The sequence below is a fragment of the Terrapene carolina genome, unplaced genomic scaffold, assembly GCF_002925995.2.
Source record: "Terrapene carolina triunguis isolate 2854851 unplaced genomic scaffold, T_m_triunguis-2.0 Scaffold103, whole genome shotgun sequence".
NCBI lineage: Eukaryota > Metazoa > Chordata > Testudines > Emydidae > Terrapene > Terrapene triunguis.
Window position 1 is genome coordinate 2981162 of NW_020664454.1, and position 15079 is coordinate 2996240.

The 15079-nt window shown below is 39.3% G+C and overlaps 1 protein-coding gene across 1 annotated transcript; it reads left to right on the forward strand.

Annotated features, from left to right (window-relative positions):
* The first annotated feature begins 800 nt into the window (after window positions 1-800).
* LOC113406539 (protein YIPF1-like) lies at window positions 801-8587 on the forward strand. The gene is made up of 8 exons (XM_026651813.1): window positions 801-831; window positions 4160-4323; window positions 4862-4942; window positions 5145-5232; window positions 5361-5477; window positions 6369-6535; window positions 7259-7441; window positions 8492-8587. The coding sequence occupies exons 1-8, from the start codon at window positions 801-803 to the stop codon at window positions 8579-8581; spliced, it is 921 nt and encodes a 306-aa protein (XP_026507598.1). The 3' UTR covers window positions 8582-8587.
* Window positions 8588-15079: the final 6492 nt, after the last annotated feature.

Below are 15079 nucleotides of genomic sequence, written 5' to 3' on the forward strand. Positions count from 1 at the left end.
CCCCCACCTGACATCAACTGAACGGACAATACGTCACCCGTGTGTGACTAGCCCGTGAGGGAAGAGGACAAGTCCCGACCCTCCCGTGGGAGCTGCCTGTCTGTCCCTGCAGCGCTGGCTGCTGCCTGTGGCTTAGGGCAAGCTGCAGGGACTTTTGGAAAGGATGGAAACTGCCCCATGAATGTCCCCCTTAACCTGTTCAATCATTGCTATATTTCTTAGTTAAGGATCTTCATATGTCTTCAGAAATGAATTGCACTCTGTAACACTCTGATGAGGTAGCTGAAGTATATGTGCCCACCGTGGAAATACACCTTTTCTGGGGTGAAACTAACTATCTAACTGTGCACAGGACAGGAACATTGTACAATAGGTCAGGACAAGAAATGAAGACTATCACGTTAATATTAACTACGGTAGGAGGAAAAGAAAGGAAAATGTAGCTAGCCAAAGTGGTGTTTGGACAGGATGTTAGGGATAAGCCCTTACTCTGTGGTATCGGATTTTAATTACCACAAACATCAGAACTGTAGTTTTACATCTCCTTATATGCTTGAGTATAATGAGATCATAATATCTAAACTTCTATGTTTTTGCAGGAAATCTTAATATCTTAACTATACTATTCATGCTGAAGAGAGGGGGAAACTACAAATACCTGTTTCGTCAATGTATTGAGAGAAAAACTGCATTTTAAAAATATTTTCAGTCACTTATTTTTCATTTTAGATGTTTAACTTTTGATCTGCTATTCAGATATTTTAAAGTTCTGAATACTCGTTCTAGAGCCTAGCGAATGAATGGCGACGGTGGATGATTTAAAGTTTCAAGGTAAATTGTCAAATTACACTTGTTAATTGGGCCAAAACTTTCATGTTAAGGAAAATGAATAAGTGACAGTAATTGATTCTTTTTAAGTGGTTGCAGCCTTTGCTTTGGTTCCCTGTGAATGTGAGTTTAAGTAACGCAAGTTTACACAAATAATGTCTTTAACTGTTTCACTCTTGCATAGCATCTTTTTAGATGAGCATCTCAAAGCACTTAGGTGATTAAATGTTATTTCTATCTTGACTGAAAACACTGGTTACACTCGTGTAAATTCGGAGCTTAAGCTGAGCAGAACTGGCCCACTGGGTGCAGAGATGAGAACATTCTCACCTGTACATAGGATCAGACCTTGAAATGGATATAGTGTCAAACTTATTTTTAAAGATAGTTATTTCTAAATTAGATATCTTTGAGGGCTAAGGCTGTCTAATCATAAATCTGTTCTGCACGGGCAGCTGCCTGCACCAGTGTAGGGCCCCACTTGACTGCTTGTGGATATAAAGGTCTGTCCAGTGACTCTGACTGAAGGATGGGGACCTAAGTCTGTGATATATCTTTAGCGCACACAGAAGGCAGACTAGTTGGAGAGAAGGCACAGCACTCCATTAACTGAACGAGCACCCAGCTTAATCTGAGCTAGTTGAGGCTTTAGGAAACAATTCACCCTGGGTGTGCCCACGCTAGTAACATGGACCCTAAGGCCTTGTCTACACTACAGAGTTTTGTCGACAAAAGTCAGTTTTCATCGACAAAACAGTGGAGGTTTATACTCTACAGTGCTCCTTCCACCCACAAAACTCTCCTGCTTTGTCAACAAAATAAAACCGCCCCAGCGAGAAGTGGAGAGCTTTTTGCAACAAAGGTGTATTGACAAAGGCTATGTCTCCACTGTGCATCTTACAATGGTGCGGCTGTGCCACTGCAGCCGCGCAGTTGTAAGGTGCGCTGTGTAGCCGCTCTTTATCGCTGGGAGAGAGCTCTCCCAGCGGCAAAATAAAACCATCTCCAACAAGGGGTGGTAGCTTCGTCGCCAGGAGCATGGCTCCCACCGACGAAGCGCTGTCCACACCAGTGCTTTTCATCATTAAAACTTTTGTCGTTCGGGGGGAGGGTATGTTTTTTCACACCCCTGAGCGAGAGACGTTTTAACAATAAAAGTGTCAGTATAGCCACTGCACTTGGTTATGTCATTGTAAATGGCCTCCGGGAGGTGTCCCACAATGCCCATCCTGACCGTTCTGGTCAGCAGTTCAAACTCCGCTGCCCTGTACCCAGGTACACAGGTATCTGCCTCTCCCCCTTTAAAGGCCTGGGAATTTTTGAAATTCCACTTCCTGTTTGCTTGGCATGGAGAGCTCACATCGTATAATCGCAGCTGACCATGGTGGCGCCATGCAGCAAACGCTTTCCCGCTTGGAGCATACTTGGGTTGTTGGATCTGCTGGCACTGTGGGGAGAGGAGGCTGTGCAGTCCCAGCTCCACTCCAGCCATAGGAACTTTGTGGCATGTTGGATAAGGACTATGAACGGGACACACATCAGTGCCATGCAAAGATAAAGGAGCTCAGGCAGACGTACCAAAAGGCAAGGGAATCAAACCGTTGCTCAGATGCTGCACTGAAGACTTGCTTCTATAGGGGGCTGGATGCCATCCTCGGCGGCGATTCCACCTCTAAGAGCCCCATGGATACTTTGGGGGGCCTGGAGACAGCAGACAATGGATTCAACCCTGAGAATGAAGTGGTGGACAAGGAGGTTGAGCTGGAGGATGAGATGGGACAGGCAACAGAGTTGTCCTGTACTGTGGCAAGCCAGGACCTCTTCTTGACCCAGGAGGGTTTGAGCCAGTCCCAGCACTCCATCTCTGGCACACATGATGCAGGAGAGGAGAGCTCTGGTAAGTGATCTTTTTGAGTTGATGCTGCTTGGCTATATGAGGTATAGCTGTCCTTTGCTTTGTTGTATGCTAGAAATGAGTTAAGGGATAGAAATATACACAACTAGCTGTGTCTACGTGTGCTTCACATTCCCCTTTGCAGCTACGCAGTAGGGCAGATCAGTATGTTAATGCACATCAAGATTTCACAAGAATCCTCCAGAGAGATCTCTAGGAAACTTTCCTGGAGGTACTCGCCAATCCTCTGCTGAAGGTTCCTTGGCAGAGCTGCTTTATTCCTTCCCCCGTTGTAGGAAACTTTTTCACACTAATCGGCAATCACTTGTTTAGGGACCAAAGTGGCAAACAGGCAACCAACATAGGGACCAGGTCTGAAGCTGCACGCCTGCAGGAGATGTACCCTTGCATTCTTGCTTACGGTCAGGAGTGAGATATCGGTTTCAGTGACCACCCCCCCCCATGTAGAAAATGGTGGCAGAATTTACAATTTTGTCCCTAGTCGTTTGCAGGGAGCCCCTTAAAAAAACACCTAGATCCTTTGCCCTATCTTTAGTCCCCACTTTCCCCCTTGCCCCCGGCTGACTCACCATGTTTAGGGTGTTCCCTTAGCTATGTTCTGGCCAAGGGACAGTGAGAGATTATTTCATATTTTAAAAGGTGTATTTTACTATCATAATTTGATGCTGTCATGATTCGATGCTGTGAATACACTAACAATCATGCTTCTGTTTATTGTTTCTTGTGCTTCTGTAGATGTGGCCTTCAGGGGAACCCCCTACACACTGACGGTGTGGGTGAGGAGGAGCCAGGAGGACATGTTTTGAGAGGTGCTCCAATCCTTAGACACCGAAAAACAAGAACACAGGCCGTGGAGAGAGACAGTAAATGAAAATTATCTAATACCCAGGACAGGAAGGAGAGCCAGGAGCAAATTTTAATGGGCAAGGAGCGGATGATAAAAGTGAAGGAGGAGGAGCAAACAGAGATGTTGAAGTCCCTAATTATGCTGCAGGGGCTGTTGAAAAATGGTGTGAAACGCAATCGGAAGCCCATGGAATGATGGGACAGAAAAAACTGCATCATGGGATGTTGAGCCCATACCCATGATGCACTGCGATCCACTCCGCCTTCCCACAACTCCTAGCTGCAGAAGGTAGCGAATAGCACAGTGGGATAGCTACCCACAGTGTACTGCTCTCTCTGTCGGTGCTAGAGCATCAACTGGGGATGCGCTCCACTGACAGAAGGAGCATTGTGTGAACATACACAAGCAACATAGTTATAGTGGTTTTGGATTGTTTGTGTAACTTGCATCAACAAAACTTTAGTGTAGACAAGGCCTAAGGATTGATGAGATATCAGTCTTAAAATGAAGCTTTTTTTTTTAATTAAACCTTGAAAATACCACCTTTTTTGTAATGTGCTTATTTTCAGAATTTGATGATGCAGCTAACTTGCTGGCAGGAAACCCAGATGCCACCACAATAAGTATTGATGAGCCTAGTGAAAACCCCAAGAATCAGTATGGCCTTCTGCAAGACTCTAGGAGAGAGGAGGATGATGAGTTACTGGGGACTGATGACTCAGATAAAACTGAGGTAATAATAACACATTTATAATGCCCCCATCAACATGATGTATCTAAATACCCTTTACAACAGTCAACACTTTTATCAGGAAGGAACAGGGAACTTCCTTGCTGGCCCTGTCAGTACTGATGGAAGTGCATACTTTAATTCCCACTTACACCTATTGTAAGGTGGAGACTGGAAGAAGCTCAGATGTAGTTGACTTCAAGAGACTTAGTGGTAATACAGTATAGGTGGTGGGGTTGAGGCTTTTAGACTTGAAAGGCTAGTTGAACAAGACATTTAATTATTAATGGAAGTTATATTACTTGTAAACCTCCTCACCAAAAAGGAGGTAGGAATCATAAACTATTTGCACATCTAGAATATGCAACCCCATAGAAAATATCTTCTGCTGTTAACAAACACCAGAGAAAGAGAGAAATAATTCTCTTACTTCCCATTATTCTAGCTGTAGTGTAAGTAATATTATTGGGCTTTAAATGACTTACTAAGTAAAATGGATGATTGTAATAATTTCTATTGAATTATCTTTCCTATCTTCAAGTTACTTGCAGGACAGAAGAAAAGTGCCCCCTTCTGGACATTTGAATACTACCAGACTTTCTTTGATGTGGATACATACCAGGTTTGTAATTGTTCTTAATATTAGTAATCGCTTCTCGGCCTTTTGGCTGAGGGGTGAAAACATTATCCAATATCTTACTTCACACAAAGGGAATTATAGCGGTTTAACAGTTTTAACTGTAGACTAATATTTATAGATACTTTATAGTTATTTCATAGTGCATTTTCTTGTTTTCAGTAACATGATTGCATTTTTTTCCTAGGTCCTAGACAGAATAAAAGGCTCGGTTTTCCCAATACCAGGAAAAAACTTTGTAAGACTATATATCCGCAGCAATCCAGATCTTTATGGTGTGTACCAATTGTAACATTAATATTATTTAATAGCTACATTGTTGAAGTTCATTCTTTTGTTAAAATTAGTACAAGGGTGGGGCACAGGAGAACTATCTTGTTAAATTGATTTGTTTCCATTTAAGGTCCTTTTTGGATATGTGCCACATTAGTCTTTGCCATTGCTATTAGTGGTAATCTTTCAAATTTCTTCATCCATCTGGGTAAACCTGCATACCAGTATGTGCCTGAGTTCAGAAAAGGTGTGTAAGTAGTTCTCATTCTTGTTTCCTTATCTCTTAGGTTTTTCTTTTAAACAAATAAATCTGTATGTAGAAGTCATAGCTTTGCTTTGTCATAACTTTTTAATAACTGTCTCTTTCCACTTCCAGAAAGATGCAAAAATAATTAAAGTTGTAGGTGAATAGACATCTCTTGATAGTGTTCATGTAAGAAGTTAAATAGAATTTCAGCAGATCATACAGTAATAATCACTCAGTCCACTTAACAAAGGGCTTGAAGTTCCTACTTCATGCTGGGATACAAAATCAGTAAAGGAAGCTTAACCATTATGTGTTGCTCTAATGAAGTTAGAGAGCGGGGAAGCAATTGCCTGCCCTTTGGCTGTCCTTTATATTGTGAAAGAGAATGCAATATCTATAAAAGAACACTTGTTTTTAAATGCATGACATATTTAAAGGAATACTGTCAATTTAAAATAAATGAGTTAAAAATAGCTTCAGATGTTATACCTCCTGAGCTCTCCTCCCAGTTTTAGTGGTCCTTAGTATCCTTTTTGTATTTTTTTTTAAGTAGGTTTTTCTTTCCACTGTTCCACACAAATGGCAAATTGAATCCCCACAGAAAATACTGAAACTGATGTCATTTTTATATAGTCAAAGTAAAAACACTGAAAACAGAAAAATAACCTTTCCCCTATAAGCTTAAGTATTAATTTATAGTAGTGGTAGGCTTTTTTTTTTTTTTTTTAAAAATGACATAAATGCAAAAGTTGCCATTTTTCCTTAAAGTAATCTTAGTTGTTCCTAGTAGCACTTCTTTTTTTTTGTAATGTTAGCTCTTCAATTAGAAGCAAAAAATTAAATTAATGATGGTGTTTAGTATTACTAAATCTCTTTAATGTCTCTTTACAGTGTCCATAGCTGCAACAGCTATCTATGCTTATGCTTGGCTGGTTCCTCTGGCTCTCTGGGGATTCCTTATGTGGAGAAATAGCAAAGTTATGAATATAGTCTCCTACTCGTTTCTTGAGATAGTGTGTGTCTATGGCTATTCACTCTTTATTTATATTCCAACAGCTGTAAGTATGGCCTAAAGAGCATCATCAAATGTATTATGAAAATCTCAGGAGTTTTTATTAAATGTTGTCTGACTAGAAAATGTACATGGATGTGTTGGCTGGTGTATGTTTTTACCTCCCAATGAAAAGATTGGCTGGAAAGTACGTGACATTCATATGTGTATCCTGTGAGACGTGAGTACTCTAACTCCTTAAATTTATGTAACAGGCTGCCTATTGTGTATTTATGCCACATAAATTAGATGGAATATTAGACCTGTTAGATGGAATATTAGACCTTCTCATCTGTGATGTTTTCCTTCAGTGGCTGCAGCCTACAGGACATAGAGTTGGCACCCTAAAAAATGTCAACAGATTTTACCACCTACACTAGAATTCTTCATTTTAGAGAATATCTCAGGGACTGGTAAATTCTTTCAAACCAGTGGAACTCTTTTTAAAGTGCTCTCACTGTAAGCTTTAGTTGTTCTTATTTAGTACAATTATTTCATTGGTTCCAGCTAGTAAGCCTTGGTACTGATACAGCTAATGTATCAGTCACCTCTTAGCTTGGGGTGATAGAAACCTTTGTTTTGGTGCCAAATGAAGCATGAATAGTACTTGTTAACACTCCTGATGAATGGATGTGATCTATGGAGCTGTAATGCTATAAACAGTGACTTAAATAAATGTATATTGATATTTAATAAGGCCTTCTCTCTCTCTCTCTTTCTTTTTAAACAGATTTTGTGGATTATTCCACAAAAAGCTGTACGATGGATCTTGGTAATGTTTGCTCTGTGCCTTTCGGGGTCAGTTTTAGTAATGACATTTTGGCCTGCTGTTAGAGACGATAACCGAAGGATTGCACTGGCTACTATGGTGACTGTTGTACTTCTTCATGCCCTGCTTGCTATTGGTTGTTTGGTATGATAATGTTCTTTCTTAGCGTCTAAGATATATATTATTTGAGTTAAATCAATAATAGCTTTGTATTAAAATCAAGGGGGTTTGTGGAGCTTTTTGTTTAAGCAGATCTCTTGATAATTGCAAAGCATAAACCTAAGGATGCTGTTCTGAAAAAATCTCAATACATGTGGCAGGCATGAATATTCAAACATAGCACAAAGATTTTTGTGGGTCTCTCCCCTCGTGTTTCTACACTAAAAGTAGCAATGATGGTTACATTTTTAGCATAAATTGTTCCTCAGATAGCTGCCTTAAGTATACCTTGCATTTATGACAGCAACCTTTTAAAGCATTAATCTGTATCATATGCAATTAACATCTCATTCAGGTAAGTATAAAGATAATTTTTAAAAGAATAATCAAATGTTCACTATATAGTGTTTTGTACATACTACTTACACATAATTAGAAATTACAAAGCTAAGACACAAACTTGCTATCTCAGTAGAAAAACAGGAAAATCTAGTGCTAAGTGTAACTAAGAGAACATAAACTACTTCTACCTTTTTTCCCTTTTGTACAAAGCTGGGGAGGCATCATCCAAGCTTCAGGTTTGAAATAGCTTGATTCTTTGCACCACAGGTTCAAACCCAAGAAGGTCCATTGAAACCCTTTAGCCTTCGGAAGTACATAAATTCACTACAATGCAAATTATAACGTATGGAGGTCATAATCCTGGCTCCAATGAAGTCAATAGGAGTTCTGCTATCGACTTCAGAGGGGCCAGGATTTCACCAGCAGTCTCCAGTGGAAGTTCAATGGGGTCTCTGTGTGGTGGGTATTTTTGTTTTCTTCTCCAACAGTAAAATAACAAGCAACCAAATAAACTGACATCAAGCTCCTTCCACAGAAACTCTTTGAATTAACAATGTGACTTTTAGAAAAGAGCTAAAATTTGCCTAAATGCTAAAACTGTACCTCCATAAAATATAACTTGTGAAAATGAACATGTCAAGGTGAAGTTGTGTCTTGTTTCTAACTCACTCTCTCTCCCATCTAATAATGTAGGCATACTTTTTTGATGCTCCTGACCTGAATGTTCTTATACCTACTGCAGCTGCTCAAAATGGAACAATAGTAGCAACAAAGACTCAGTAAATAAGGTAAGAATTAAATCTAAATTTTCAGCTCTAGTCACTTTTTTCAAAAATCTTGCCAATATTAGGAAGACAAATGTCTGGGTCCATTTTTGCTGAACTTGTGTTACTGCAAGTAAGTTGGAAAGAGTCTGTGGGTCTTAGAAATGTTGTGCTGATCTGTACATGTATACCATTCAGTATTCTATCATTTCCCTAAGATCAAGTGTTGTATTATGGCTATTAAAATAACTCTTCCTTAGATGCTTTACCTTTTCTTGAAGTTTACCCTCAGTAAACAAATATTACCAAAACAAAATTCTACTTAATAAATATTTATCTCTGCTAAGAGTTTTTCCCCCACTTAAAACTATGTACTTGCTGAAGGGCTAATAGAGGTTATTAAAAGTAAATACATATTGTGCAAACCAAATTCTTTAAAAAAAAATTAAGGGATTATAAATTGTACCTTTGTTTCATTAATATTCAAATCAGGGGAATATCTAACCTCAGGGGAATATCTAACCTATCTTCTAACTTCTACATGATAGTTTTCAAAGCACCAGCTCCTGTATATAGGTAGATCGATGATCTCTCTGAACATGTTTCTCTTAGTATCTGAGGCATATGGACTGAATTCCATGTATGGGATGGTGTGAATTCTTGCTTCTTGATGGCCAGGGATACTGCCGATGCCAAACAACACTTGGATATAGAATAGGGTTAGAAGGCATGGGAGCTGGTCCACAGAAGGCTGAAGACCAAAGGTGGGTGGGTGGGTGTGAGGAAAATTAGTAGAGCATTATTAGTACTTATTGATTAGTCACTTGTTCTTAGACTTCTTCTCAATGTAGCCAGTTAATCCTAGCAAAGCTCAGACACAATCTAATTGCCCTTACTTACCAAGATTATCGATAATGAATAAACTGAAGATTTTACGTTCCTCCAAAAAGCAATTTATCCTAAGTGACTAATAGAATTCTGAAATGCTATGGTAGAATTCTTTTTAGACACAAATGCATGTACACACTTTTTAATCTATTATCTGTGGAGAATTTTCATATTGATAGGTGCTACTTCTCTATTTTTCAGATTTCAGCGCCTTTGTTCCCCATCTGTACAGTAATTTTTATTTTAGATATTTTTTCACTGAAGAAAATGGAAATTGCAAAAACTGAAAAAGAAGGAAGAGCCAGTGCAGTTACATGACTCATGGACATCTAAATGCTCATCAGAATGCTAGTAGACTTCTAATACTGTTGATTTTATTCCTTGTACAGAGATTTTCTTTTTTCTTAATTTCTGCATACCTTGCACTCATTGCAGTGTATGTCTCAGAATAAAAATGCTCCAGAGGGTGGTTTTGAATTTTAGTTCTTTCACAGGTGAGAGATGTTTGTTAATGATCTTTTTTCCAAAGAGCTTGTACAGTTTCACTTCTGTCAATCTATTGGGATAAACATATTTCAGGTCACTTCATTTGACAAGACTAAATTACAAACCAGGATGGAGGAGAGAATTTTGCTGAATTAGTTATAAATCACACTTTTAAAAAATATACTTGTTTTAAAAGACCATTTTAAGGTTGCACATCAAGCATTTAATGCCAGACTGAAGGTTTCCCAGGCAACCTTTATTGGGCCCCCTTGTGTGTATGAATTGATAGTACGTGATTGTGTAATTAGTGACAATTTTGCACAGGACCCCAGCCTCATTCTGTGAACTCAGCAAATGGTTACTTTCACTATTTTTATCCCTCACATTGCATTATTTAATGCATACTATCCAAGCCCTACATTTAATATAAAATTAATAATTTCATCCTGGGGGTTTCTCTCACCATAGTGGGTATAGCTACCTTTTGAGATAGAGGTGAAACCTCTGGTTTGAGGCGATATACCCATGCTAAAAATAAAAATGTAGCTGCTGTGGCACGAGGAGTTAGACACACCTGCAGGTGTGTCTATCATCTTGGAGGGGTAGCTACTCATGCCATTGTGGCTGTATTTCTGTTTGTAGTGTACCAGCTCGATGAAAGCTAGCATGCTTATGTCTCAAGATGGAAATTTATACTCCAGACTGAAGTAGAGACATCATACGGAATGCCTTGTATGCCTCTGTGAGATTGTGGTAATATTGTCCCTATTTTACAGATGCAGAGATGAGCCAGAATTGTCAAGTGTGTCCTATCTTCAGGTTCCTAATTTAAAACACCTAAGCTCTATTTTTTTTCCTGAATACTTATTTTTATAGCAGTTCATATGTTCAAAACAGTTCTTGACTTCAGTTGCAATTATGAGCATTCAGCACTTAAGTAAATCTGGAACCAGGTAACTCAGGTTAGGGACTCAGATTTTTGAAGGCTTACAGCTTGGCCAAATTTGGGGACTTTCACAGGGACTGCAAAAAGCATATTTCTGGCACCAGCAGGACCACCCTGCCAAATTTCATGTACCTGCTCCAAGGCATTAAAGTGTTTAAACTTAAAGGGGAGGGGGTCCACATACTCAGCATGAGAAACTTGAGTCTAAACAGTTTGGCAAAGTTATAACTAGAGCTAGCTCAGATTTGTTCAGCAAATAGTGAATGTGCCGAAAACTGTAGTTTCTAGGCAATCAAATTTATTTGTGAATTCAGCAATTATTTTTGGCTGAATTTAAAAAAAAAAGAGGTGGAGGATGGAGAAACTTTTGAAAAGTTGAGTAGAAGTGACATTTCTTTCCAAAATGTCAATTCAAGTTAATCTGAATGAAATTTTCCGTTGTTGCTGAGGGAAAAAAAATGAAAACGCAGCTTCAGATTGAAACTTTTTTTTCAGTTCAGCTACCACCCTGAAAAATCCATTATTCACTCAACTCTGTTATAAGCAACTGCCAGCACACATAAATGGATATCAGCAGGCACCCTTGACTATAGGTGATGCTACCAGCTCCACTTATAACAAACTCCAGAGGTTATTTAAAATTAGGGCTGTCGATTAATCGCAGATAACTCACATGATTAACTCAAAAAAATTAATTGCAATTAAAAAAATTAATTGCACTTAAACAATACTAGAATACCATTTATTTAAATATTTTTGGATGTTTTTCTACACTTTCAAATATTGATTTGTTTCAACACAGAATACAAAGTGTACAGTGCTCACTTTATATTATTATTTATTACAAATATTCACTGTAAAAATGATAAAAAATATTATTTTTTCAATTCACCTCATACAGGTGCTGTAGTGCAGTCTCTTTATTGTGAAAGTGTAATTTACAAATGTAGATTTTTTTTTTTACATAACTGAACTCAGAAACAAAACAATGTAAAACTTTAGAGCCTGCAAGTCCACTTAGTCCCACTCGTTCAACCACTCGCTAAGACAAACAAGTTTGTTTACATTTACAGGTGATACTGCTGCCTGCTTCTTATTTACAATGTCACCTGAAAGTGAGAATAGGCATTCGCATGGCACTTTTGTAGCTGGCGTTGCAAGGTATTTACCTGCCAGATCTGCTAAACATTTGTATGCCCCGTCATGCTTCGGCCACCATTCCAGAGGACATGCGTCCATGCTGATGATGCTCATTTTAAAAAAAATGTGTTAATTAAATTTGTGGCTGAACTCCTTGAGGGAGAATTGTATATCTCCTATTCTGTTTTACCCACATTTTGCCATATATTTCATGTTATGGCAGTCTCGGATGATGACCCAGCACATGTTCATTTTAAGAACGCTTTCATAGCAGATTTGACAAAACGCAAAGAAAGTACCAATGTGAGATTTCTAAAAATAGTTAAAGCACTCCACTCAAGGTTTAAGAATCTGAAGTGCTGTGCAAAATCTGAGAGGGACGAGGTGTGGAACGTGCTTTCAGAAGTCTTAAAAGAGTAACACTCCGATGCGGAAATTACAGAACCCGAACCACCAAAAAATAAAATCAACCTTCTGCTGGTGGCATCTGACTCAGATGATGAAAATGAATATGCGTCGGTCCGCTCTGCTTTGGATCGTTATCGAGCAGAACCTGTCAGCATGGACGCATGTCCTCTGGAATGGTGGTTGACGCATGAAGGGACACATGAATCTTTAGTGCATCTGGCATGTAAATATCTTGCAACGCTGGCTACAACAGTGCCATGCAAATGCCTGTTCTCGCTTTCAGGTGACATTGTAAACAGGAAGTGGGCAGCATTATCTCTTGCAAATTGTAACCAAACTTGTTTGTTTGAGTGATTGGCTGAAGTAGGACTGAGTGGACATGTAGGCTCTAAAGTTTTACATTATTTTATTTTTGAATAATTCTACATTTGTAAGTTCAACTTTCATGATAAAGGGATTGCACTACAGTATTTGTATTAGGTGAATTGAAAAATACTATTTTTTTACAGTGCATATATTTGTAATCAAAAATAAATATAAAGTGAGCACTGTACACTTTGTATTCTGTGTTGTAATTGAAATCAATATATTTGAAAATGTAGAAAACATCCAAAAATATTTAAACAAATAGTATTCTATTATTAACAGTGTGATTAGTCAGGATTAGTTTTTTTAAGTGCTGGACAGCCTTATTTAAAATCTAATAATCCTGTATGTATGGTAGGTTTATTATGTTTTGTCAGCAACGGTGTGGGTTAATTGACTAAGGACCCATTAAGGAGATAAGAACCTCTATGTTCTAACATCACCTCCTGTCAATGTGGCCTTTGACAAAGGAAGATTTCTTATTCCTATATATACACATTACAAGAATGTCTGTGTCTTTGTTTTATTTTCCTCATTTATAAAATGAGGCAAGTGGTCCGAGGAAGGATTAATATTAAAGTTGGCAAAGTGTTAAGTATTGTTCTAGATAAATTGCACCACTCCTTGTATAATTCGCATACTGCAGTCTAAACACTTCCTCTTCTAATCAGTAAACGGATACCCTCACAACTTTAACTTAAATGCTGTTGGATTTAAATTTGCAGTATTTTACATGTAAGCTACTGCTAGAATGATAGTAGCTTTCCTCATGTACATGTGCACTGGAATTAGCCATTAAGTACAGAGGAAAAAATGGACTTTCATAAAATCATTCAAAAGTAATAGGTGCAGAATTGTTCAGATTTTTCTTTAAATTTAAAAAAAATGCCTTGCCCATAATCTGTGGTTAGATGTACGATGGGCCATATGGGGCCTTGGCTTTAAGTGTTCCTTTCTCTTTATACTGTTGTTTGGTGCACACTTGAACAGAAAAAGGCTCTGCTTAGGTATTAGACCACAAAAATGCAAGTTGATGTGTGTTAGAAAAAGCAATAGGTATGTAATGTACATTAAATGTTAATATAAGGCACCAGTGCACAACAGAAAAATCTTGTTAGAAGAAGCCCCCCTACTCTATCTTGGTAGAAACAACATACTGATTGCAAGTGTTGTGGTGTCCTCCATTTCCTTTATTAGTTTTGATTTTTAACAAGGTAAAGGGAAAAAAATAAAATGTTTCCAGGTAATGCTCTGCTTCTTCTAAGAAAAGTGTGCGCATAGGGAATTGGGTCCTAAAGTCTGGGCTCTGCTACCATTCCTTAGAATAACTCTGCTGATTTCACTGAAGTTGCTTTAGGTTTATGATAGGCTGAGAGTAAAATCTGTCCCAAACGCCTTGTTCTGGATGTTTGACAAATACATCATGTATGCAACAAGATGTTCATATTATCATGTTTAATGTCCATCTGAAACACGTAAGCGTCAAACCCACCTTGCCTAACAAGAGAGAGGTATTACCTTGGGGCTTAAATAACAGTTAACTACAATTGGCATGTTGACGCCATTGTCCTACTGCTTGTGACAATTATGGGATGCGATCTCATTAGGGGAGTTCATAAGTCAGTTTCTGTGCTCTGTGAAGGTGAGATTTCACTTTTACTGAAGTGTTAGTGTTGTATAGGTGCGGTTTTTTTAAACAGCCGGCCCCCGTGGTTCCTCTTTCAGCTTCCTTCTGTCTTCACAAGTTTTTTTTTTAAAAAACCACAGAAGTGCAATGCCTTCCAGCAGATCTGGTGGTTTAGGGTCAGCCCATTACTCTCTTCATAACGTAGCCTCTTGTGTCCCCGTGAGCTGTGGAAAAGAGCATAGGACACCTGTAAGTGCCTCGCCATACGAGCAGTACGTAGTAACGGCCAGGGGCAGGACTGAGTAATGAGAGAGAGAGAGAGGGGTGTGTGTGTACACACACTGGGTACACAGCGGGACCGGAGTCGGTTTGCTGACCCGCGGTAGCAGGGGGACACTCGGGATCACCTGGGCGCGAGGCACGCCGGGAGACCCGGGACGTGCAGTGCCCGTACTGCGCAGGAGCGGTAGTTGCCCGATTCAGACGCTGTAGTTTCAGCTCCCTTGCCGCCGTCACTTCCGGTTGTGGGGTCCCTGCGGGGGCTGGCCATAGGAGCGCCTGATGGGTGGCTCCAACAGGCAGCGCGATGAACAGCCCCGGTGGAGGAAGCGGGGGCCTGAACGCTGGCGGCTTTGAATGGCGGCGGGAGCGGGACT

Coding starts and splice junctions, on each gene's coding strand:
- LOC113406539 (XM_026651813.1), top strand. CDS start 801: ATGGCGACGGTGGATGATTTAAAGTTTCAAG. Junction 4,943..5,144: donor TTGATGTGGATACATACCAG/GTTTGTAATTGT, acceptor TTTTTTTCCTAG/GTCCTAGACAGAATAAAAGG. Junction 5,478..6,368: donor TGTGCCTGAGTTCAGAAAAG/GTGTGTAAGTAG, acceptor GTCTCTTTACAG/TGTCCATAGCTGCAACAGCT.